Source organism: Phacochoerus africanus, chromosome 1, assembly GCF_016906955.1.
Source record: "Phacochoerus africanus isolate WHEZ1 chromosome 1, ROS_Pafr_v1, whole genome shotgun sequence".
Taxonomy (NCBI): domain Eukaryota; kingdom Metazoa; phylum Chordata; class Mammalia; order Artiodactyla; family Suidae; genus Phacochoerus; species Phacochoerus africanus.
In genome coordinates, this window is record NC_062544.1 from 286,716,008 (window position 1) to 286,739,836 (window position 23,829).

The following is a 23,829-nucleotide window of genomic DNA, read 5'->3' on the forward strand; positions in this document are numbered from 1 at the left end:
ATATAATTGATATAATAAGTTAACATAATTAATAAAAATTCACTGCAGAGAAAATAAAGAACAGATCTGTCAGAAATTTTTCCTTTAGGTCATGAGACTATGATTGGTTCCTTCCCTTAACTTTTTTTATTTCCCTAATTTTCTTTACTTTTCTCTAATAAAAATCGAGAGAGTAGGAGTTCCTGCTGTGGCTCAGTGAATTAAGAATCTGACTGCAGTGGCTTGGGTTGCTGTGGAGGCGAGGGTTCGGTCCCCCACCTGAGACCGTTATATGCCGCAGGTGTGCCATAAAAGAAAAATGAGAGTGTAAAAACGGGGGGAGAAGTGCAGGATATGGAGGTGACGGGAGTTGAGTCCTAGAGCCACTCAGCAGAGGGTGGGGGCATGGGGTGGGGGTCTGAGGGACAAGGGCCTGGGTGGTGACAGCAGCCCGAACAGACAGGCTGTCTAAGGTTTATGCAAAGCGAATTTCAGGCCCTTGTTCCAATATTAAGACTTTCAAGGGAGTTCCCGTCGTGGCGCAGTGGTTAACGAATCCAACCAGGAATCATGAGGTTGTGGGTTCAATCCCTGGCCTTGCTCAGTGGGTTAAGGATCCAGCATTGCCGTGAGCTGTGGTGTGGGTTGCAGACACGTGGCTCGGATCTGGCGTTGCCGTGGCTGTGGTGTAGGCCAGCAGCAACAGCTCCGATTAGACCCCTAGCTTGGGAAACTCCATATGCCGAGGGAGCTGCCCTAGACCAGGCAAAAAGATAAAAAAAAAAAAAAAGACTTTCAAGAAGGCAGCACCAATTCTAATAAAATAAAAATGTTTTAAGAGCTGTAAAAAACAAGAAAGGAACTAATATCCTTTCGTGAAATAAGATATATTAAATAAAATGTGAAACACACACACATGTAAAAAAAGCGACGCCGGGCACAGCCCTTCTGCCCAGGCCATGCTGCCAACGGTGCCCAGGGACCCCCAGCACCCAGCAAGCTCTGCGACAGCCCCCAGGAGACTTTGAAAAGTCTCCTAAACGGGGACACTTTTGCATCTAGAACTGTCGATGAGAACGCAACTGACAACCAACTTAAGGAGAAAAAAGAGTTTTATTTGAGCCCAACTGAGGATTATAACCCAGGAGACAGTCTTTCGGAAAATGCAAGCACTGTTCCGCCTGTGGGAAGACAAAGCCATGGTCACGTCCATTTTCCAAAGGACTGTACGTCGAAGGACGTGCTGGTATCATATCCACAGCTCAGCAGGGACACACAGCTCGGCAGGGAGAAAGAACTGGGAAAGAACTTGTAAGAAGTTACATTCCTCGGAAGAAAGGGAGAAAGTTGGTCTTCCGGGCTGAGCGGGCACATGCCCACCGTGGCGGAGGTCTGGTTAATGGATAACGCACACGCGCACAGTCTTTAAAGGGAGAGGCCCCCGTGGACAGAGAGGGGCTTTTTGATTTTGTTTGCTTTTTGTCTTTTGTCTTTTTAGGGCTGCACCTGCGGCATAGGGAGGTTCCCAGGCTAGAGGCCAAATCAAAGCTGCAGCCACCAGCCTACACTGCAGCCACAGCAACGCAGGATCCGAGCTGCGTCTACAGCCTACACCACAGCGCACGGCAAAATGCCAGATTCTTAACCCACTGAGCGAGGCCGGGGATCGAACCCGTACCCTCCTGTTTCCTAGTCAGATTCGTTTCCACTGCGCCATGACGGGAACTCCCCCCCCCAAAAAAATTTTTTTTTTAATTGCTTGTTAGGCTTTGGTGTCTTCTTTTCCTGCTTTAGGCTTTTTACAGCGTGGAGCACCAACCTCTCTCGAGGGCTCAGATTTGTCATTTGACTGCCCTGCGCACCTGCTGAGACTCAGGCAAGTGAGGCTGGAACCTTCTCCGGTTCAACAGCACCCCTGCTGCCTGGGGCGCAGCCTGACACTCCTGCAGCACTTAAACTACTGGCGAAAGAGCTGAAATACTGTTTTCAAATACGGAAAAAGCTGGACGAATAGAGCATGAACGCCCTGGAGCCGACCATTGCTAACATACTGCCATGTGTCCTTGAGAACCACGGGGGTAAACGTGTATCTTTTCATTGACGTCATGACACTTCACCCCCACCAAACTCTTGGCAGTTATCTCCTAAACGTAAAGACACTGTGGGACTTCCTGTCGTGGCACAGCGGAAACGAATCCGACGAGGAACCATGAGGACGCGGGTTCGATCCCTGGCCTCGCTCAGCGGGTTAAGGATCCAGCGTTGCTGTGAGCTGTGGTGTAGGTCACAGACACGGCCTGGATCTGGCACTGCTGTGGCTGTGGTGTAGGTCCCGGCAGCTGCTGCCCCAATTAGACCACTGGCCTGGGAACCTCCATATGCCGCAGGTGCATCCCCCCCCCCAAAAAAAGGCTAAATAAATAAACATAAAATAAGGACATTGTTCTCCATCATGTGCTGGCAAACGACGCCCATTGGGCCTAATCTGGGCCGTGGTCTGCTTTCGACAATAAAGTTTTATTGGAACAGAGCCACACCCATTCATGCACACACGGGCTGTAGCTGCTTTTGTCCTATGGGGGCAGTGGTTTTGGTCCACAAAGATGAAAACACACACTGTCCCAACATGGCAGAAGAGTCAGCACAGGCCCGACTGCTATCCTTCGAAAGCCCAGCTTACAAGTGTGGCCTTCAGCCAGCCTCTGGGAATGGGGACGCGCAGAAGGTCCCATTACCCTGTGATAAGAGTGCCTCGCTTTCCCCTAAACTGTTTGTCCAAACAACATGAAGTGTGCCGGACATCTGCTCTCCCTCTGGGAGTCTGGAACTTGGGGATGAGCCTGGCAGCCTAGGCTCTGCTCTCACAAGCTCTCTCTCTTTTTTCTGGGGCCGTGCCTCTGGCACATGGAAGTTCACAGGCCAGGTTTTGAACCCAAGCCACAGCAGTGACAATGCCAGATCCTTAACTGCTACAACATGGGTGAACTCCTAACAAGCTCCTTCTGAAGGTGTGTTGTCGCAGCTAGTTCTCACTCTACAAGGCCTTTCCCTGTGCTTGCTCCCCTTTAGCCATAATTTTTTTTTTTTTGCCTTTTGTAGGGCCGCTTCCTGCAGCACATGGAGGTTCCCAGGCTAGGGGTCTAATCAGAGCTATAGACGCTGGCCTACACCAGAGCCACAGCAACTCGGGATCCAAGACTTTGTGTCTGAGACATACACCACAGCTCACGGCAACACCGGATCCTTAACCCACGGAGCAAGGCCAGGGATGGAACCTGCAACCTCATGGTTCCTAGTCGGATTTGTTAACCCACTGCGCCACGATGGGAACTCCCCCTTTTGCCATAATTAATCACATCCATGAGTCTTCCTCAGTCTTGCTGCTCCCCTGACACATGGCCCTTTACAGAAAAAGTCGGCTGAGGCCCATTCTCCCAAACATTACTGTCACCCCTAAGACAACAGTTCTTCTGCAGTGTACACTAACGTCTAGCCTATGAGCAAGCTTTCCCAATCATCCCCAAATGACCCCAATATATATATATATTTCCCACTAAGCAGCATATAGAGTTCCTGGGCCAGGGATCCAAGCTGCGACTGCCAGATCCTTAACCCACTGTGGCCCCCAGAGATGGAACCTGTATCCCATCCCTCCAGAAGTGCACCTGATCCCGTTGGGCCTCAGCCAGAACTCCCCAAGTGAATTTTTAGCTTTTTAAAAAACCAGGATCCAGGGTCATCATGGCTCAGCAGTAACAAACCTGACTAGGATCCGTGGGGATGCAGGTTCCATCCCTGGCCTTGCTGGGTGGGTTAAGGATCCAGCATTGCCCTGAGCTGTGGTGTAGGTCACAGACGCGGCTCAGATCTAGCGTTGCTGTGGCTGTGGCCATGGCCTGGGACCTTCCATATGCCACGGGTGCGGCCCTAGAAAGCAAAAATAAATAAACCAGGACCCAATCGAGATTTGCATATTGCACCCCCTCCTTTACACATGCTTCACCCATGCCTTCCTTCATGGCGTAACTGTGAAGAAAGTCAGACTCTCAGGGCTGGGATCGAGATTGCCTCCTCGACAGGCCTTCCTCCATGTCCTGAAGCTGGGGTGCACTCCAACAGGCTGGACGAGGTCAGAGCAGCCCACCCCACCTGTGCTGCTGCAGGGTTGGGGTGCCCGCCAGCGGTGGCACACCACTGCAGGTGGCGGGACCGTCCCACAAACCCGGTCCCTGACCACTTCCCTGGGCTGTTGTGGCACTTTCTTTCTCTTTCTTTCTTTGGTTTTTAGGGTCGCACCCCGAGCACATGGAAGTTCTAGGCTAGGGTGTTGAATCAGAGCTGCAGCTGCTGGGCGACATCACAGCCACAGCAACACTGGATCCTTAACCCACGGAGCGAAGCCAGGGATCGAACCCTCAGTCTCACGGTTCCCGGTCGGATTCGTTTCCCTGTTGGGGCATTTTCTCAGGACCTTCTCGGAACCAACGATTCACTGGAGGCTGCGCAGTGTCTTCTGCCACCTCCACCGCTCCTCTGTCTCTGCTCCCTGACATTCACTGCTAAGGAAGGGCCTTCCGTCAGCAGCTGGGGGTTAACTACAGCCACCCACCCTCAGCAAAATAATATAATAATAATAATAATAATAATAATAATAAAAGGCGGGCAAACGCTTAAGGACATCCCTTTAATACCCAGGATCCAGAGTGAAAGTCCGCCAACACTGACGCGGCGTTGTCGTTGCGGGCCACGGCCACTAGGAGGCGGTGGCGCAGGCCCCGGCGAGGCCGGCGCGGAAGCGTGACGTCACTCTGAGTCTCGGAGAGGCCGGCGCGGCCCGGTGACGTCAGACTCCGCGCCGGAGCTAGGCCCGCGCAGGCTGTGACATCACGCCGCGCGCCCAGGCGAAGTGGTGCGGTAGCGGAGGTTCAGGGGTCTCCACGCGGTCGCTATGGGTCCGCGGGTGCAGCTTCCGCCCGAGATCCAGCTGGCGCAGCGCCTGGCGGGGAACGAACAGGTGACCCGGGACCGGGCGGTGAGGAAGCTCCGGAAATACATCGTCGCCAGGACGCAGCGGGCCGAAGGTGGGCGCGGTTCGGCGAGTTGGGGGCGGAGGGGGCGGGGGGGGCCTGAGGGGCCTGGCGGGCAGGGGGACGCGGGGCGTCCGCGGCCCCGGCCCCTTCCAACGGCGTGGGTCTTCCACGTGGTCGGGCCGTGCGGGCGGGGCCTGCGTGGGTGCTTCCACCCGCTTGCCGCCCACCCTCGCTGCTCTGAAGGTTCTCGGCGCTCACCTTGTGTTGCAGTGGCCGCGTGTCCCTCAGCGTGGACTCCCCCTCCCCAGCCCCTTATCTCCTTTTCCCAGCTCAGACCTGCCTTCTCTGGGAAGCAGTCCCCCTCCCAGCCCTCAGTCCATATATCCCTGGTACCCACTGTTTGGGCACCGTTTATTTTCTCCTCAGAGCGGCATTTGTCAGTGTTGGAGGTTTTCTCTCGTGTAATAATTGGGTTGCTGTCCGAGTTTCACTGTGGTTTGCGCTCCTCAGAGAACGTGCTTCTTAAGCGTTCTATGTAGCAGTGGTTCTCAAAATGTGACTCCAGCAGCAGCTGGTCATTTGTTAGGAATGCAGGTTCTCGGGTCCCACCCCTGCCTCGCTGAACCAGAAACTGGCAGGTGGGCCAAGAGTGTGTTTTAAGAGACCCTCTGGGTGATGGGATCCTTTTGCTAGAGTCCGAGAACCGTTGCCCAGGAACATTGCCAGACACCGCAGTCAGGACCTCAGTGTGTTCCCGGCGAGTGACTTTATATATCCGCTTTCATAACGAGTCTGAAGCAGCTAACTTGGAATTGAAGACTTGAAAAGCGGGAGTTCCCTTTGTGGCTCAACAGGTTAAGAACCCAGCTGGTATCCATAAGATGCAGGTTTGATCCCTGGCCTCGCTCAGTGGGTTAAGGATCCGGCATTGCCATGAGCTGAGGTGTAGGTCACAGATGTAGCTCCAGTCTTTCATTGCTGTGGCTGTGGTGTAGGCTGGCAGCTGCAGCTTGGATTTGACCCTTAGCCTGGGAACGTCCATATGCCATGGGTGCAGCTGTAAAAAGACAACAGACAAACAAAGAAAAGTCATAGATCTCTGGTGTGACGCTGGGCGAATTGTTGCCCACACGTTTGCCTGTGTAGCTACCATCCAGCCTAGGAAATGCTCCCTCAGCTTTGAATCTGTGAAGGTGGAGTCCTGTGCCTGGTGCTTGAAGATCTGTCAGTGTTCACAGAATGAATGAACCTGTGCCCTGGGGGGTCCCTCCAGCCCTAGGCCCAGCAGGTTCTGGGTTAGGGAGATGGCTGGGGCGATGGGGGGTAGGGAGAGGTACCTTTACAGTAAGAGGACCTGGGTCTGATTCAGGCCGTCACATTTTCTCTGGCTGTGTTCTGGCTCTAGAAGGTTGGGTTCAGGAGTTACGGTCGTGGCTCAGCAGTCACGAACCTGACTAGTGTCCATGAGGTTGCAGGTTCAATCCCTGGCCTCACTCAGTGGGTTAAGGATCCGGCATTGCCATGAACTGTGGTGCAGGTCACAGATGCAGCTCAGATCCGGCGTGGCTGTGGCTGTGGTGTAGGCTGGCAGCTGTAGCTCTGATTAGACGCCTAGCCTGGGAACCTCCATATGCTGCAGGTACGGCCCTAAAAAGTCAAACTAAATAAGTAAATGGTTGGTCTGTTTGTGTTGCAGGTAGCTTCACACATGATGATCTGCTGAAGGTGTGGAAAGGCCTGTTTTACTGCATGTGGATGCAGGACAAGCCACTCCTCCAGGTGAGGGGAGGGGAAGGCGGCGAGGGGCTGAGGCAGCAGCTGCAGTGGGAGCACCGTGAGCAGATGTTGGCCCCTTTTGACCACAGCAAACACGCTGGGCCGAGATTTGTAGCTTCAGTATATGTTTACGTATGTAGCTAGAGGGGTCGGGGCCTTTGGGTGCAGTGGGTGTCAGACTGCTGACTTGAGCACTGCGGCGACACTGCTCCTTGCCGGTATGGTCACCGGTGAAACAGCCATTGGTCTCTTTCACTGAGCACCGAAATGCTGGGAGCTGAGGGGCAGAACCCAAGTCTTCTGAGGCAGGTGTTTCTCCTGCTAGCTGTTTTTTGTTCACTGTTCTTGATTTTTAGAATTGCCTTTTTATTTTTTTGTTTGTTTGTTTGCCATTTCTAGGGCTGCATCTGCAGCATATGGAGGTTCCCAGGCTAGGGGTCGAATCGGAGCTGTAGCCGCTGGCCTACACCACAGCCACAGCAACTTGGGATCCAAGCCGCATCTGCAACCTACACCACAGCTCATGGCAACGCCGGATCCTTAACCCACTGAGCGAGGCCAGGGATCGAACCCGCAACCTCATGGTTCCTAGTCAGATTCATTAACCACTGAGCCACGATGGGAACTCCTAGAATTGCCTTTTTAAAAAATAGACTTTATTGTGGCTCGGCATAAGAATCTGACATAGTGTCTGTGAGGACATGGGTTCAATCCCTGGCCTCGCTCAGTGGGTTAAGCTGCAGCTCCGATTCGACTCCTAGCCTGGGAATTTCCATATGCTGCAGGTTTGGCTGTAAACAGAAAAAGAAATAGATCTTGGTTTTGGAGCAGTTGGAGGTTTACAGCAGAATGAGGAGAAAGTTCTGAGGTTTCTTACACGCCCCTGTCCTCACACAAGCACAGCAGAGTGGGACACTGTCCAGCACGTGGACCTGCAGGACACGTCAGCGTCCATCACTGAGGGGCTTGCCCTGACATGCCAGCCTCTGTCGAGGGTTTCTCAGTGGGAGGTGTTCTGGTTTTTGCTGCGACGTGCAGTGGCCTGAGGTGGGACCTCAGTTCCCAGGCCAGGGATTGAGCCCGGGCTGCAGTGGTGAGAGTGCCACGTCCTGAGCACTCTGCCCTCAGGGAGCTCCCACTGCGGGAATTATTTACTCTTCAGAGCCAGCGGGGCGGTGAGGGCGCTTGCTGAGGATGCGGGTTTCTGTGCTCTGGCCCCTGCCTCCCGAACTAGACTCTGTCGAGGGTAGGCTCGGGGATGGTTGGCACGGTGACTGCAGCAGGCAGTGGGCGCCTCAGGGCCTGCCAGCGCCCCCTTTCTGCTGCACAGCCTGGGGGCCGGTTCCCACCTCAGGTGAGGCCAGCTGAGTGTCTGTCTTCCTGCTGTGGCTCGTTGCTGTCAGGCACACGTGCTCAGGGACTGAGGTGTGTGTGCTGTTTCCTGCACAGGAGGAACTTGGCAGGACCATTTCCCAGCTCGTCCACGCTTTCCAGACCACGGAGGCACGTGAGTATCCACGCCGTGGTCACACCCTGCAGTGCGGCCCGAGCGGCAGAGGTCCCTGGTCCAGCGGGCGTCTGCAGGTGCTGCTGTGGGAAACCTGTTCAGGGGTCCAAGGCATTGACCGGGACAGTAGGCTCAGCTCAGGAGTATCGAGGGCTGACCCCTTCTACTTAAAGTCACAGTGGGAGAAAAAAAAAAGAAAAAGCAAGTTTCCATCCTGGCTCAGCAGCTTGAGAACCTGAGCCATATCCACGAGGATGTGGGTTCATCCCTGGCCTGGCTCTCCGTGGGTGGAGGATCTGGCATTGCCTTGAGCCGTGGCATAGGACAGCAGCTGCAGCTCGGACGGGACCCTTAGAGCCTGGGAACGTCCATGTGCCACAGGTGTGGCCCTTCAAAAAAGAAAATTCTAGCGGAGGCTGGGATGGTGGCAGCTGCGTGTCCGCACCTTCCTTGGCGATTGTGAGCCTCCTGCTGCGCGTCTTTCTCAGTAACTGTCCTCCTCCTTTGACCAAGGCCAGTCGTTCTCTCCCCGCTGCCCGCCCGTTGGAATCACTCGTGTCTTTCAAAGTCCTCATGCCCCGAGCCTGGTCCTGTTCACTGCCTCTCGAGCAGGGGCTTCAGAGAACGTGGCTGAGGTTCGGGGTTGTAGCTGGGCTTTGCTTTTCTTTCCAAGGTTCCTAAGAGCCCCTTTTTATTTTATTTATTTTTTTGGCTTTTTAGGGTCGTACCCGCAGCATATGGAGGTTCCCAGGCTAGGAGTGAGATCGGAGCTACAGCTGCCGGCCTACACCACAGCCACAGCCACACCAGATCTGAGCCACATCTGCGACCTACACCACAGCTCTCACGGCTACACCAGATCTTTAACCCACTGAGCGAGGCCAGGGATCGAACCTGCATCCTCTTGGCTGCTCGTCGGATTCATTTCTGCAGAGCCACCACAGGAAGTCCCAAAGCCCCCCTTTTAAAGTCAAATCCGTGGCACAGTTCCTCAGCCCAGCAGACTCTGGGGCGGTGGTGGGTCGGTGCCCCGTGGCGTCCTGCTCAGGCTTCTTCACGTTCTCTCACCTCCCGAGACGGGCTCTGCTTCCTCCTGACTCTCTCTGGCCTTTCCCCTGCTCCAGAGCACCTGTTCCTGCAGACCTTCTGGCAGACCATGAACCGCGAGTGGGCGGGCATCGACCGGCTGCGCCTGGACAAGTTCTACATGGTGAGCAGCTGCGGGGGGGTCGCCCCCCACAGAGCTGGGCTAGGTGCCAGGCGAGGGCTCCCGGGCAGCAGGCGCCCTGAGGTGGGGGGGATGTGGGCGGGTGTCTCGGCCCGGGCACCTTCTGCGTGCGTCCTCTGTCACCTTCCCCACAACTGACCCTTCGTGGGATGTTGGGGTCACATGAGCAGGTAGGGAGACGGGAAGTGCTACCGGCTGCTGGGATCAGGGCTCAGAGGCAGCGGCCTCTGGGTCAGACCTGGTGCCCCGTCCCTCGTAGCCGCTGGGTTGCTCCTGCTGTCTCAGGACCCGCTGGGCATGTGGGGACACAACAGGGGCAGGGGGCTGTCTGGGGACTTCTGGGCCGTGCCCGCTGACGGGGTCTCCTGTGCCACAGCTCATGCGGATGGTCCTGCACGAGTCACTGAAGGCCCTGAAGATGCGGGCATGGGAAGAGAGGTCAGTGCCCTCGTGTCCTGCAGCCGCGGCGCTGCCCGCCCCGCCCGGGCATCTGCTCTGCTGGTGCGTCCGCCTGCGTTGAAGGCTGCCTTGTGCTGTGAGCACATGGTCGTGTGTGTGTGTGTGTGGAAGCGTCTGAGCCTTGATGGTGGGTCTCCCTGTGGATCAGAACCGTGTCCTCCCGGGAGGTGCCGCCACTGAGCAGCGGCTTTTGTAGAACAGGGGCCGTCCGGGCCAGCGGCCACTGCTCTCGGCTCCAGAAATGCTTGATGTCCAGACTGCACTTTTGCCAGTGGTGCTTGCGGTGGGCAGTTGGCCCCTCCCAGCTGCAAGGGCCTCCTTTTTCTGCTCCGCCCAGGCCGCGACGGGGCAGGGCGGGGTCCTGCTGCCTGGTTCCCGGAGGGGGCGGGTCCTGCTCCAGTGGGCAGGGGGCGGAGGGCACCGGCTCCTGCTGCCTGGTCACCCAAAGGCTCTGCGTTCAGGGTACCGCTGGGTTACCCAGGCAGGGTTCCAAACCTGCAGGGGGAGGTCTGAGATCACAGTTGCAAAGTGGGTTTCTGAAAATTCATATTTTAAGGTTTTTAAAATCAAAATCTTTTAAAAGCTTTTTTTGCTAACTGTTTGAGTGATGGATACCCAGCAGAAGGAACTGAGAAAACTTTTAAAAGACATTAAGAAGTAATTTTAATTCCAACAGACAACTGATTTTAAGACATTGGATTGTTCTGCACGAGATACCAAAGTGGCACCGTCTCAGACGTGGAACTGTCAGCCTTTTAAGGGTTCCCGACACGTTTCCGGACGCCCCGTGTGTCAGTGCCGCTGTGTGATTTGGGGAGGGACCTTAGAGGCAACGGTATTGACTTGATTCGTGGTTAAAACGTGACGGTGCAGTTTTTACTGGGGACGTGGTCCTCGGAACTGTCAGCTGTCCAGGTGGCGGGCAGACAGAGCAGCTCGCGGCCGCGTTGGCCTAGGGCTTTCTCATCTTCTGGACGCGGCGTTAACGTTCTCGCGCCGGGCGCCGCCGCCCGGTCCCCAGCCCCCAGCCCCCGTAAGGAAGATCAGGAGTCGGGCTGTGGTTCCTGCACTTCTTCTGGGTTGAGAAACTAGGTGAATGTGGGTGCCTCTGGTTTTTAGTGCTTTTCATCCTTAAAGTCCCGCGAAGCCCCGAGATGGCATCGCCCCCTTTTTAGGACTTAGGGTTGGGGGTGGCGGTGACTGAAGCAGGGTTAAATGTCAAAGGATGGCCTTCCCTCTGTCCCTTTGTGTCGGTGTTTGGAGAGGCCTTGCGTCCTCCTTGTCACTGGTAATTCCACGCCTGGACCCTTCTGAAGAGACTGGTGACCCCCCACTGCCCTGGGTCAGCAGCTGCCAGTCTCAGCTGTTCCTCTTGGGCAGCGTGACGAGTCTGTGTTCTGGTGGGTGTTGGTGAGTGTCCCTGGCCGGAGGAGGCCTCTGGTGCCCAGCCTGGCCCCTTCCTGCTGGACTGAGGATGGCGCTGTGTCGCCTGTACAGCACCCGCGTCTCCGGGACGCTGTTGGAAGGCTGCCCACGTCGCAGTTGGGGTATCGCTCTCCGTGTGTCTGTCGAGCAGCTGGGTACGTCCAGGCCCCTCAGGACTGGCTCTCGAGCTCCTGGGAACCCTGGGCCCCTGAGACGCTTGAGACCAGCGTGACATGTGACGTGCTGGTGCGGCGCGACCCGCGAGGCAGTCTCGTCCTCTTCTCTGGTCTCTGCCTCACTTTGTGCTCTCTCTGTCCCCGTGAGCCTTCCTGCGCAGGTCCCAGTGGGGACAGCAGACACCAGACCAGGCGGTAGTAGCCTCACGTCATGCCCACCCGCGGCCTCTGGGGCGCTGGAGGCCTGTGAAGGTTTATGCAGCTCGGCAGCTGAGTGTCCGTCCTGCTGTGGGTTCGGTGCCGGCTGTCACCGTGTAAATCTATACCTGCAGAGCCCTCTGTGCCGCGTGCCTGGCTATTCGTGCACTGGGGGCCGGGCTGCACCGCTTCCTGCCAGAGCCCCCCAGGTGGAGCGAACCCCCACCACCACGTGCCCACCGTGCCCTCGTGCGTGCGGCTGCTGGACGTGCCGTTTCTTCCCGCAGGCAGACCGAGCGGCTGCTGGAGCTGCTGACCACAGAGATCCTGCACCCCGACAGCCAGGCCCCCAACGGGGTCAAGAGCCACTTCCTCGAGGTCTTCCTGGAGGAGCTGACCAAAGTGGGCGCCGACGAGGTGGGTGTGGCGGGCGGGCAGGCGGGGAGGGGTGGGCTGGCGCCGGGTCTGTCCCCAGAGCCGAGCCCCCTCCTCTCCCGCAGCTGACAGCGGACCAGAACCTCCGGCTCATCGAGCCTTTCTGCAGGGTGGCCGCCCGGACCCAGGAGTGAGTGCCGGGCCCCGTGGCCTCGTTCTGGGGTCCCGGGTGCCCTCTCAGGGAGATGACAGTCTGGTGGGGCCGCGGGGCCGTGGGGCGGGTGGGACGAGGCGTCGGCCTTCCTTCCCCTGGAAGGCCCGGCCTGACGGGCGGCCCTGTGCCCGCTCCCCCAGCCCCCTGGTTCTGCACAGCATCACCCGAGGCATCTTTGAAACCATCGTGGAACAGGCCCCACTGGCCATCGAGGAGCTCATGAATGAGCTGGAGGCGCAGGAGGAGGAGGCGACGTCGGAGGGGGAGGAGCAGGACCGGGCTGTGCTGCCCGGGAAGCCCCCTCGGGGTGAGGACGCCTGCACCTGGGGGGCGGTGCCTGGCCTGGGTCAGGCCTCTGGTGGCTCTTGCCGGGGTCCCTGCCTTCGTCTCCTGTCCTGTCCCCTCGCTTCTGTCCTTCCCCCCAAGGTCTGTTCCCAGCATGCTGCCAGGGTGACCTTGGAAACTGGCACCCGACGCTCCCTCCACACCCTCCCCGTGCCCCCCACCGTGGCCTCTGCTGCTGTCCCGAGCCCCAGGCTCCACTCTGCCCCGCCACCCCTGCCCCAGGCCGCCAGCCCTGCTCTCCACCCCCTGGCAGGTGTCTGCCCTCTGGCTCCAGGGCTCTGCCCTGACCCCCACTGTGGACAGTGCCGCCGCCAACCCTCACCCCGCCCTGCTCGCCGCCCTTGCCACCATTCGTCTTTGGCGCGAGTCCCTGAAAGTTGCGTAGGTCACTTGTTCATCTTTCCAGCTCGCCTTCCACCCCAGGGGTGTCAGCGGCACAGGGCGGGGGCTCTGCTGACTGTGGCTGTGTCCCTGGTGCCAGGAGCGGCCCCCGGCCCCCAGGAGGCGCCCCTGGCTCGCGTTGGATGAGTGAGCGAGCAAGCGAGCGAGTGGAGGACCAGCTGGGAGCCACCGCGTGTGCACGTCCCCGTGGGCTCTGCGCCAGCGGTGTCTGGTCGGGCCTGTCCGCCTCAACACTGCTCTGGGCCCTGGTGGGACGCCAGCTGGTCCCGCGTGGCTGTCTCCTCTGGGTGACGCGTGCGCTGTCCTTGGCTCCAGGGGCGTGTGTGGTCCACCGGCTTCAGGGCTCTCCTGCCTCTGGCTTTCTCTCACTGTGGTGGCATACCCCTGACACCAGTTTACCCCCGTGGCCGTCCGGCAGCGCGCGGCTCCGTGGCATTCCGTACGTTCACGCTGTGCAGCTGTCACCCGCCCACCCACCTCCTCCACGTCGCGTCTCCGAGACTGAAGCTCCGTCCTGGTTGCCGCCAGCCCCGCCCTCCCGCCCAGCTCCGGCCCCCCGCTCTGCTGCGCTGTCTCTGAGGCCGAGTCTGCCCGGGAGACTTAGGGTGGTTCCCTGGTTCTCCTTTGAGGGACCCCCCCCATGGTGTCTCCCACGGCGGCTGCATCGTTTACGTTCCCATCGCCAGCGCGCCAGGGCCCCGGGGTGCCCGCGTCCTCACCAGCGCTCGCTGGCCTCTGGTGTTGGGGGAGTGGGGGCAGAGTGGCTGGGATCTGCCTTCTCCTGTTGATCGCCGGCGTGGGGAGTCTTCACGTGCTCGGCTGCTCGTGGGTCTTCTCTGGAGAGGGAGATGTTTGCGCCCGTCTTTCGCCCGTGTTCGAGTCCGACTGGCTTCGGTCGAGCTGCAGGGCTCTGCCTCTGTTCTGGATGACGGACAGTCCTCCCAGACAAGCGATTTGCAGCCGTGTCCCGCTCTCTGGTGGCCGTCTTCCTCTGTCAGTCGTCTCTTTAACGCACGAAGTTTTTAAATTTTCGTCAAGTCTAGTTTGTCTAATTTGTTTGGTTACCTGTGCCTCTGGCATCATAGCCAAGAAATCCTGGCCAAATCTGGTCTTTCCCTGAAGCTTGCGTCCATCTGAGTTCTGCCGTTTGAGGTCTGTCTTTGAGCATTTTGAGTTAATTTCAGGGTGAGGTGGCAGGTGTGGGTCCACCTTCATTCTTCCCTCCCTGGTGTCCAGTGTCCCCAGCACCGCGTGTTGAAGGGACTGCCTTCTCTCCTCTGAGCAGCCCTGTGTCTTTGTGGGAGGTTGACTGCGGGATGGAGGGTGGCCTCTGCGCCCTCTGGCGCTTGTGCCCCGGTTGGTTGGCAGCCCCCCGCATGCCCAGTCCAGCTGTGTCTGGCCATCTGACTGTCCTTCCCGGCCCTCCCGGCCCCTTCTCAGTCGCCCAAGTCCCTGGCACAGGCAGCCCGAGGGCCCTATGGTGGCCGCATGCTGTCCCTCCCTGCCGCCCATGCCCGTCTCTCCCTGCGGCCTGGGCCTGTGGGCGGCAGCTGTCTCTGTAGGTAGTGATGTCAGCCCCGACGCCCGGCCGGTGTCGGCTTCCTCAGCCAGAGCTTTGGCTCCCGTCGCCCTCCGTCCAGGCCGCCGCGAGGCTGGACCAGCCCCGTCCCTCCCTCCTGGGCCCCTGCCCTGCCTCTGCTGCCCAGCACACCCGCCCTTCGTCCCTCCGGTTTCCCCCTCGAGGACGGGCCGGCTCCCTCCTCTCCAGGCCCGCAGAGCACTGCTCCCCTGGGCGTGAGGCCGGCAGCACCCCGCCGTCTGTGCTGTGGGCCCAGATGACACCGGGTGTGTCTGAGTCCCTGCGTCCTTTTGTCGTAGGCTCTGTCCGGGCGGCTGAACCTGTCCTGGGTGAGGAGCAGGTGGAGGACGATGACGACGAGGACCATGCTGGCAGCGTCCTCCAGGTGAGTGGCCTGGGCATGTGGGCCGAGCTCCCGACTCCGGAGCCGCTCTGGCAGGGGGAGTGGCGGGGATCTAGAGGCGGGCAGGTGCCCGGGGCCCCTGCAGGGGCTCAGGCCTGTCACAGATGAGGTCAGGGGCCAGGCTTCGCTTCTCAGCCCTGCACCTGCCCGGGCCCCTTGGGGACACGGGGACCACGAGTGGTGTGTGCTGAGTGGTGGGTTTCGGCCCCGCCCAGAGCCAGCTCAGCAGACAGGATCTGTGACTTGAGGCGAATCGGGCCCGTGGAGTCCTTTCTGATAAGTGGCGGATGTTGGCCGGCGGATGGCGAGTGAGCTTTTAGACACTTGGGTTCAGTAACATGTGTCAGGTTCATGGTACTTGTTGCTGCTGGTTTTAACGTGGCTCCTGCCGGGTTTAAAGCCGTGGAGAGGCTCACCCCACGGCACCCCACATTTCCTTTGGGCCGTGCTGCCCGGGAGCGTGTGCTGTCACCGGCGCTTGCCGAGGGGACTGGGGGCTGTGGGCGCGAGGCCTTGGTGAGCGGGCCACGTGCTTGATCTGTCGCTTTGCATTCCGGAGCACTGGGTGACTGGCCCACGCTCCACTGTGTCTCTCTGTGGGACAGTTCGACTACGAGGCCGTGGCCAACAGGCTGTTTGAGGTGGCCAGTCACCAGGACACCCCGCCTCTGAACCGGAAGCGCCTCTACAAAGTGATCCGCAAGTGAGTGTCCCTGGAGGCGCTGAGCTGAGGTCGCCCGCTCGCCCGCCCTTGCGGTGGCCTCACCCGGGGGTGGGCGGGCGGCCTGCCGTCAGAGCTCAGGCGGGGACGGCTCCCCCGGGGTGGCCCCCTGCAGTGGGCGCGGCCCCGGTGACCAACTGTCCTGTCTTTTCAGGTTGCAGGACCTCGCAGAAGGTGAGTGGGGCCCCCGGCCTGGGCATGGCTTGGGCGCGTGGTCACCCGCACAACAGGCTGTGCTGTGCAGCGGCCCTGGTGCTTCTCGGGGGAGGCGGGCTGGGCCTCTGCAGCGCCTGTCCTGGGGAAGCCCAGGATCCTTGGCTGAGAGCCTGAGGGGCTGGTCCCAGGGGTGGGAGCCGAGAACCTGCGTTTCTAGTACGGGCCCGGCGGCCGCTGCTGGTCTGCGGTGCAGCGACCGTCTCCTCCGCCTCGATTCTGCTGTTGGTCTCTGCCCTCCGTCTTAGCCTGTGTTCCCCTCTCCCCAGGCGGGTTGTCTCCTGCCACGCTTCACCTGGTGCATTTAAAAGGCGCGTTACATGCAGTGTGTCCACACCTGGTGGGTCGGGACAGGCAGGGATTCCTGCGTGACCCCAGCCGTCAGGGTCCAGGAGGCGCTCTGCCGTTCCCAGCGTGACCACTCCCAGGACAGCGCGTCCTGTCACAGGGCCGCCCGAGCCGAGGGCCCTCAGCCTAGGGTCGCTTTCTTGCCTGAAGCCTGTGGCCCTGGTGCTGCCGGCCGCTGGGGGCAGGGCGCGCCCAAAGAGAAGCCCCTGGCCCTCGCAGCCGCCCTAACTGCCCGCCCTGGTTCCTAGGCCTCTTCCCTGAGGACGAAGTCCCGGAAAAAGCCTACAGGAACCCGCGGGGAGGGAGGCGCGTGAGAATGAAGAGACGCTTGTCGCAGGCCCGGTGGCAGGACGCGGCAGGTAGGCCTGGCAGCGCGGGCTGAAAGGGGCCGGCGTCCCCGGCACCCTCGTCCCCCGTGTGTCGCCTGAGATTGAGGGCTGACTCCAGGCGTGACCCCCTCCCCAGCCTGCTGCCCGTTGCCCCCTGCCCGCGGCCCTGCGGGGGGTGATGCCCTGGCCCAGACGCCTTTCGGCCCCTGGGCTGCCTCTGTGTCCCCCCCCGGCGAGTTGAGTCAAAGCTCCAGCCCAGTTTTCCCAGCTCCCCCTTCCGACCATCCGCACCTCTGGCCCCCGCGCCCCCAGCCTGGCCCGCCCGCCCCCTTGAGCGCCTCTGCCCTGGTCCTGTCTTGGAGCCGGTCAGTGTTCCCAGTGTCAGGAGCCTGAGTAGGTGCTGCACCTGCCCGATGGCCGGGGGATTTACCTCCTCGGGATGCCCCGGGTGGCCGAGCCCCCCAGGCTGTGGGTGCTTCTCCCGCCCTGTAGGCGGGCGCCTCGGTCAGAGTCACGGGAGGTGGACCAGTCTTCTTGCCGTTGTAGGGAGAGGTGCGGAGGAGGCCTCGTGTCTAGAGCCAAGCCCCAGATCTGTGAGGAGGAGGCAGCGGCGGCGGCGGAGCGCGGGGGCCGACCCTGCCGTGCCCCAGGAGCAGCCTGGGGGCCGAGGCAGGAGAGGGGCCCACAGCGGGCGGCAGCAGCCTCGGGTGAGGCCCAAAGCCACTGTGGCCGACTGCCAAGAGCCAAAGGCCAAGAGGAAGTGGACCCCACGGGGCCAGTGACATTCACCAGGACCCCCCAACACCACCAGGGAGAGTGAGGGGATAGAACAGTCGGGTCTGCTTCCCGAGACTCTGGGTGCCTACTGCTCCCCAACTTCCTGTGTCTAGAAGCGGCTGGGGTCAGGCCCTCACTTAGCGCCCGCATCCCCGAAAGCGCCGAGGCTGTGCTGACCCGGTGGGGCCGGGGACCCTCACGGGGCCCACAAATAAAGTGCTCCTTGGTGCCTGCAGACCTGGTCCTGCTCCGGCCCGTCTGCAGAAGGGCCCGCGGTGCGAGCTCACAGGTGTCCCCAGGGTGTGGATTTTATACCTGAAGCCTGTACAGCTCCTGGGACCCTGGAAGGAGGCGCGACGATTGGCAGCGTCGTTGTCCGCGCCCCTGGGCTGGGGCTTGGCAGTGAACCCTGCCTCGTGCCAGCCCTGCTGCTTGGGTGGCAGGGTCGGCTCCCTGCCCACCTTTGTCACCTGGGACTTGGAGGCAGAGCTGGATCTGAGTTGTCCCCGCCCCCTCTGCCCACCAGGCCCAGTTCGCCTCCCTCCGCCCCCCCTCAGTTCCACTTCAGCCCCTGGTCCAAGCATCCCAGGGAGACGGGAGGTAGAAGCGAGGCCCAGTGCCTGGGAGCTCTGGTGCTCTTGATCTCCTGCGGTGCTGTGGCCACACAGAGGGCTGCCCAGTTGACAGGCGGGCACTGTCTCGGTCAGCCTGCCCGGTCATGGCTGAGCCGAGGCCCGGCCCAGGAAGGGCCCACAGAGGCTGGAACCGAACCGTAGTTCCAGGGCCCAGCTGCCTGCAGGCACGTCCCCTACCCAGCAGCGGGCACTCAGTGGACCCCTTTTCAGCCCAGCTGCGGGCGGGTGGGGCAAGGGGAAGCCAAACTGGGTGAGGTCCCAGAGCTGGCCCTTCCCTCCTCTCTGCTGGCGGGAACTGTCGGTGGACAGGCCATGGTAGGAACGGAAAGGGTGTTTTTTGAGCCAAGCTGAGCCCTGTGGCCCGGGAGATGGCCTCCTGGGCAACCGAGGAGCTGCTCCCAGGGAGCCTGGCTCTCGGCTCAGGTCTGTGTGTCCTCAGGACACAGAGCGTCAGACTGGTCAGGGACACGTCCCTTCGAGGTTCCAGGAAGGTACGCCAGCACACCTACAGCCAGGCAGCCGGGCCTTGGCCCCTGGAGGGGGTCCGTGGACGGAGGGCCAGCACTGGTTCCCACCCGTCCCCTAGGTGCTCCCTGGGTTTTTCTGGCCTGAAGCCCCAGCCCTGGAGCAGCCACTCTTCCAGGGGCACTGGGTCCCCACTCAGCCCTGGAGGAGCGGGTGTGGGTGAGGTTTGCCAGCCGTCACCTTTTTTAAAGGTGGCTTTACGAGGTGTGCCCTGTTCCATCCTCCTGCTTGAGGGGCCCCCCTGCTGGGCCTCAGTACGTCAGTAGCTTGGGTGTCCATGATCTCAGTCTGGTCGCCCCACGGGAAGCCCGTGCTCGGGGCCTCCTCGGTTTTGGGGCCAGTAGGACCCCCACCAGGCTCGGATGCTTGTTACAGTTTCCTGGAGCACTTGGGGTCGGGGTGAAGCCCGCGGCGTCTGAAGTGACACGAGAGCTTTGATAGCTCTGCAGTCAGGACCCGTTCCGCTGCTGGCGCTCTTCCCGTGAGGCCAGTGTCCCTGGGGCTAGTTCACTAGTGGTGCTTTGGGGCCCCCCCCACCCCGCGTGTCACATGTAGATGTGCCTCACGACACCCAGAGGGACAGGGAGAGGGGGTCGTGGGGGCAGCCCCCTGCGCTGGGTCACCGGGTTAAAGCCTTGCCCGGCTTGCTGAGAAGGGTCCAGAACCACAGCCTGGAGTTCTCAAGGCACTGACACCGGCCCCCAGACTCAGTTGTGGCCAGGACCGCTCGGGGAGCCAGGCTGAAGGCTTTGACTCCTGATTCAGGGGTGGGGAGCAGCTCTGACCCAGGCCGAGTCTAAAGGCTGTACCCCAGGAGTCTCACCCAGGGCGGGGCGGGGAGGCAGGGGGATCCTCCCTCTGATGGGTGTGGGGACAGCCTCAGCCCACCAGGCTTGGCAGGGAGAGGCTACCTCTTCACTCTTGGCCCAGAGACCTCCCCCCAGGCAGCACAATGCAGACAGGGGCCCCGACCCCAGGCCTCCCTGTTGCTCCACAGACCAGACAAAGGAGGCCCCCCCCCCTCCAGTGCCACCTGCCTGCGACAGAACGGAGGGAGGGCCCAGCTAGTGTGGGGGACCCGGGCAGCCACTCCCTTGCCTTCTGAGTCTGCTGCGGCCCGTGAGGACCGGGGTGGGAGTGTTCCCCAAGGAACTCGAGCTGACCCTGCAGGGGGCAGGCCTGTCCTGTAAGCTGGGCTGATTTTATTTCCGTGGCGGTGTCCCCGCACCCCCCACACGAGTCCTGGCTCCCAGCGTGCTGGCACCCTCACTTTTCGTAGCTGAGTTTCTTTGTCATGAGCTCGTTTGCCTTCATCAGCCGGACGTGTCCATCCTGAAGTTACACTGCTGCACTTCTATGCTGCAGCCCTGCATGTGGTGTGAGCAAAGGCGGTTCCGTCTCCCTGCATCCGCCTGTCTGTCCATCAGCCTGCCTGCCTGCTCACCCCCGCCAGCCCCCGCCGTTCCTGTGTACCCGCCCTCGGCTGTTCACCCACCTGTCATCCATCACCTCCAGCTTCTTCCTGTCCCTCTTCTGGAGCAGAGGGGATTGAAGGACCATTGTCATTCTGTCTGCAAAGTAACCTGTCCCCCAGGAGCGCCATTTCTCTGCCGGTGTCACCCCCACAGTGGCTTCCTCCGAGGAGTTGCCTTGTCACCCAGCGCCCTCCAGCCTTGCTCTGGGCGAGGGTGGGGGGACGTCCACGGAGGGCCACCCAGCCTCCTCTGGGCACCACCCCCCAGGGTGTGCTGTCCCCTTTCCTTTCTGGTCTGAGACCCACAAGGAGCAGGTGCAGTCCTGCCACCTGCCCTTGGGGTCCCGTTGGCCCTGTGAGTCCTCCAGGCCTTCCTGGCAGGTTAGGGTGCGGTCCCACCTGCCCAGGTGCCCCCTGTCTGTGCTTTTCTCAAGGGCAGCCTCTGAAGATGTCTCCTGGGGACTGTCCCCTCTGTCCCGGCTGGGTGACCAGGGCTCTGAGTCTGGGGTGGGGAATGGGTTGCACGGATAGTCTCCTGGCCCGGCCAGCCATCCTTGAGACCCCAGGCTGGACACAGGCCCAGGGGTCCTCGGAGCCAGCCTCGCCGTCAGGAGGCTGCGTACATCCAGCTTCTCCCCCGAGCCTGGCTGGCCTGCAGGGGAGACCCCTGGCGGGGGGCTTCCTTCCTGAGGGGTCCTGGGTCTCTGGGCCCCCGCCAGCTGTCCAGGCCCTTCCCTCAGGGGCCACCCGGGGAGGATCTAGGGTCCTGTGCTCATCCTTGTCCCTCTCCCGGGGTCTTCACCCTCCTTGCTCCCAACTGCTGGGAAAATGGGACCCCAGGGAGGAACGGGTCCCTGTCCTTAAGCGAGGACAGCTGAGCTGCCCCAGGGCCCTGCTGCTGGCACTGCTGGCCTGGGCGCCCACGGAGAGCTGGTGGCCCGTACATGCATTGCAAACAGGTCCCCAAGCCCTTCAGCCCTGCCCACCTTAGAGAAGCCGCCAGATTCCCGAGGCAGAGGCGAAGAGGCAAAGGAGAAGCGGGCGTGGCCCCGGGGTCAGCCCTAGAGCCCAGGCTGGGGCGTAGGTGCCGGGTGAGGATGCTGGTGCTGTGCCTTCTGCTGGAGGTGGAGGCAGAGGAGATGGCACCCTGGCCGAGCTGGGACCTGGCCCTCTTCAGGAGAGCATCCCCCTGGTCCTGTCTGTACATGGGGTGTGGGAGGGACCGGTGATCGGGCAGCACCAAGGACCCTCGGGTGTGTGCCTGCTCCTGGTACAGCACTGCCCTTCCGGACACCTAGGAGCGCGGGGGTCCCAGGGGAGGGGTGTTGGGATCCAGCCTCACCGCTGCCCTCCTTTCTTGGGGGGCTGTTCACCCTCATTTAGGATTTGCCCGTTGTGTCGCAGCAGCTGCCCCAGCCGCCCACTTGCCAAGCCACACAGAGGATGGAGACGGGCACAGAGGCTGGTTCTGGTGGCCCCAGCACCGTGCCTGCCCCCCACCCCCGCCACCCCGTTGCCCTGTTCTCCGCGTCTCCCCTGGTGTCGCTTCCAGTTGTGACATTCGGTGTTGGCGGTGGCCGCGCTCCCTGGCTGGACCCCGGACCTGCGGGTGTTCCGTGCCCCTCACTGCCCCTCTCTGCAGGCCCCTTCTCTCTCGTCCTCCCCTTCCTTCCTCCCTAAATGTTCATGCGGTCCTGCAGGAGGCGCCCGTGCTGCGCAGGAATCACTGCAGACTTAGCCGTGGAAGCAGCAGCTCCGCGGGTGAGGGGTCAGGGCGTGGGGCACATCTGGCGCCACAGGGCCCCTGTCCCAGCTCACTGCTTGTTGGCAGGATTCAGTTCTTTGCATCTGAGTTGGAGCTCCCTGTTTCCATGGCTGTCAGCCAGGGTGGCTCCGAGCTGCACAGCTCTGGCCTCGTGCCCAAGGCCAGCGGGAGAAATCCTCACACTTTGGGGGGGCTGTCCCATGGCATATGGAGCTCCTGGGCCAGGGGTCAGATCCGAGCCACAGTCACTGCGGCAACGCCTTACCCTTAACCCACTGTGCTGGGCCAGGGATCAAACCTGCGTCCCATGCTCCCAAGACACTGCCTGTCCCATGACACCACAGCAGGAGCTCCAGAAATCCTCATGCTTCTAATCCGTCTGACTTAGTCCCCGGCTCCAGCTTTGCCTGCTTAGGTCAGGCCCGCCCATGTGGGCAAGGGGATGGGGGCACACCCGGGGGGGGGGGGATCCGCTGAGTATCCACCCCCCATCATCCTATGTCCCATCTCTCTTCCTCTCCTGAGTCCTGACCCAGGAACAAGTGACCCGGGGGCCCTTTCCCTCCCCTGCCCCTGGAAAATTCCTCGCCCTGGGAGGTTGGCCAGAGAGTGAAAGGAGCAGAAAATTATGGGGTGTTGGGTTGACTGAACCAAAAAGTGGCCCCAAACTCCCTGGGCACTCAGACTGGTTCGCCTTGCTTGGCAGTGGGGCTGTTTTCCCAGCCCAGGTCTGGGGTGACAAGGAAAGCGGGGAGAGGTGACACCCCACCTTGACCTACAGCCCAGCCGCCCTCCCCCCCAGCATTTCCCTGTTCATCTTCACCCTGCACTCCCCGACCCAGGGTCTCCCTGACTGCGGCCCTCAGAATGCCCGGGGCTGGTGAGGAGCCGGTGGGAGCTGGTGACGCTGGAGGACCAGGTCTGCAGCCACCTGACCGTGGTGGCCGGCAGTGCCTCCACTGGGTGTGAGCCTGCCTCCCCCTGAGGGCCAGCGGCTGGCCCTGTCCTCCCATCAGGGTGGAGTCCCTGGGCAGGCTCCTCTCCCATGACCGACCAGGGCCCCCTGCTGCAGGAGTGGGCTGCTCCTTCCAGGCCCGGGGACGGGCCACTGCCAGGCGGGCGGAACAGTCCTGATCCAGTTCTGAGCCTGAGTGTTCGGCCTGGCAGGGGCTGTACTGCTCTCTGAGCCCCCAGTCCCTCAGTCCTCTCCTGCCCGATGACCCAGGCCCTGGCGTGTTGGGGGTCCCTCAGGCACCCCAGCAGCCCACTTGCTTCGTGGCACTTGAGTGATCTGGGTTTTGCCCTGGGATGTGTCCCTTCAGGGAAGGGGGGCACCCTTGGTCGGGGTTCATCTTGCCAGCCCTCCCATGGGGAGAACAGAATGTCCCACTCTGGCCTGAACGCGGTGGGTCACCCGCACGCAGAGAAGCCCTCGCTGTCCTTGCGGAGGCCCGAGGCCGTCTGTCCTGCAGCTCCCTGGGCACCAGCCGCCGCTCAGAACAGGCGCCCCCTCTGCCCCAGGCCAGGCCCCTCTTCTGGAGCCGAGTCCCCTTACTGGGTCGAGTCATCTCTTTCCAAAGCTTTCCCCTTTCTTGTCCCCTCTGGCCCCGATCCTGTGCTCAGCAATAATCAACCAGAGTCAGGACTGGCTGCGGCTGTGGGTGACATCGGCCATAGCTGAACGGCTGCTGTCGCTGCCGTCCTGGGAACACAGACTCGGGCTCTTTCTCCAGGGCCGGGTGAGCTCACAGGCCCCTGAGCCACGGACCACCTGGCCGGAGCTTCTAAACCTGAGCCATCCTGAGTCCGGAAGCCACAGAAATGTCCCAAGACAAGGCTTAGCCCCGGCTTCCTCGCTCTTCCCCCTAAACACACCCCACCCCCCAGAGACCTGCAGGCGGGAGCGGATCCGAGGCTCGCACTCCCGCCCCTTGGAGTCTGCAATG

General features: G+C 61.1%; 1 protein-coding gene across 1 annotated transcript; it reads left to right on the forward strand.

Annotated features, from left to right (window-relative positions):
• The first annotated feature begins 4,826 nt into the window (after positions 1 to 4,826).
• RRP1 (ribosomal RNA processing 1) lies at positions 4,827 to 17,719 on the forward strand. The gene is made up of 13 exons (XM_047797552.1): positions 4,827 to 5,060; positions 6,706 to 6,788; positions 8,235 to 8,292; positions 9,417 to 9,502; positions 9,897 to 9,958; positions 12,066 to 12,195; positions 12,279 to 12,343; positions 12,508 to 12,674; positions 14,993 to 15,078; positions 15,702 to 15,799; positions 15,972 to 15,991; positions 16,627 to 16,737; positions 17,254 to 17,719. Exons 1-13 carry the CDS (start codon positions 4,928 to 4,930, stop codon positions 17,487 to 17,489), a joined length of 1,335 nt encoding a protein of 444 aa, XP_047653508.1. The 5' UTR covers positions 4,827 to 4,927; the 3' UTR covers positions 17,490 to 17,719.
• The last annotated feature ends 6,110 nt before the right edge of the window (positions 17,720 to 23,829 follow it).

Bases quoted from the DNA above. Each gene is read 5' to 3' on its own strand.
- RRP1 (XM_047797552.1), top strand. From the start codon at position 4,928: ATGGGTCCGCGGGTGCAGCTTCCGCCCGAGATCCAGCTGGCGCAGCGC. The intron at 8,293-9,416 runs GTGAGTATCCAC...CCCCTGCTCCAG, and splicing joins TTTCCAGACCACGGAGGCAC to AGCACCTGTTCCTGCAGACC. The intron at 9,959-12,065 runs GTCAGTGCCCTC...TTCTTCCCGCAG, and splicing joins ATGCGGGCATGGGAAGAGAG to GCAGACCGAGCGGCTGCTGG.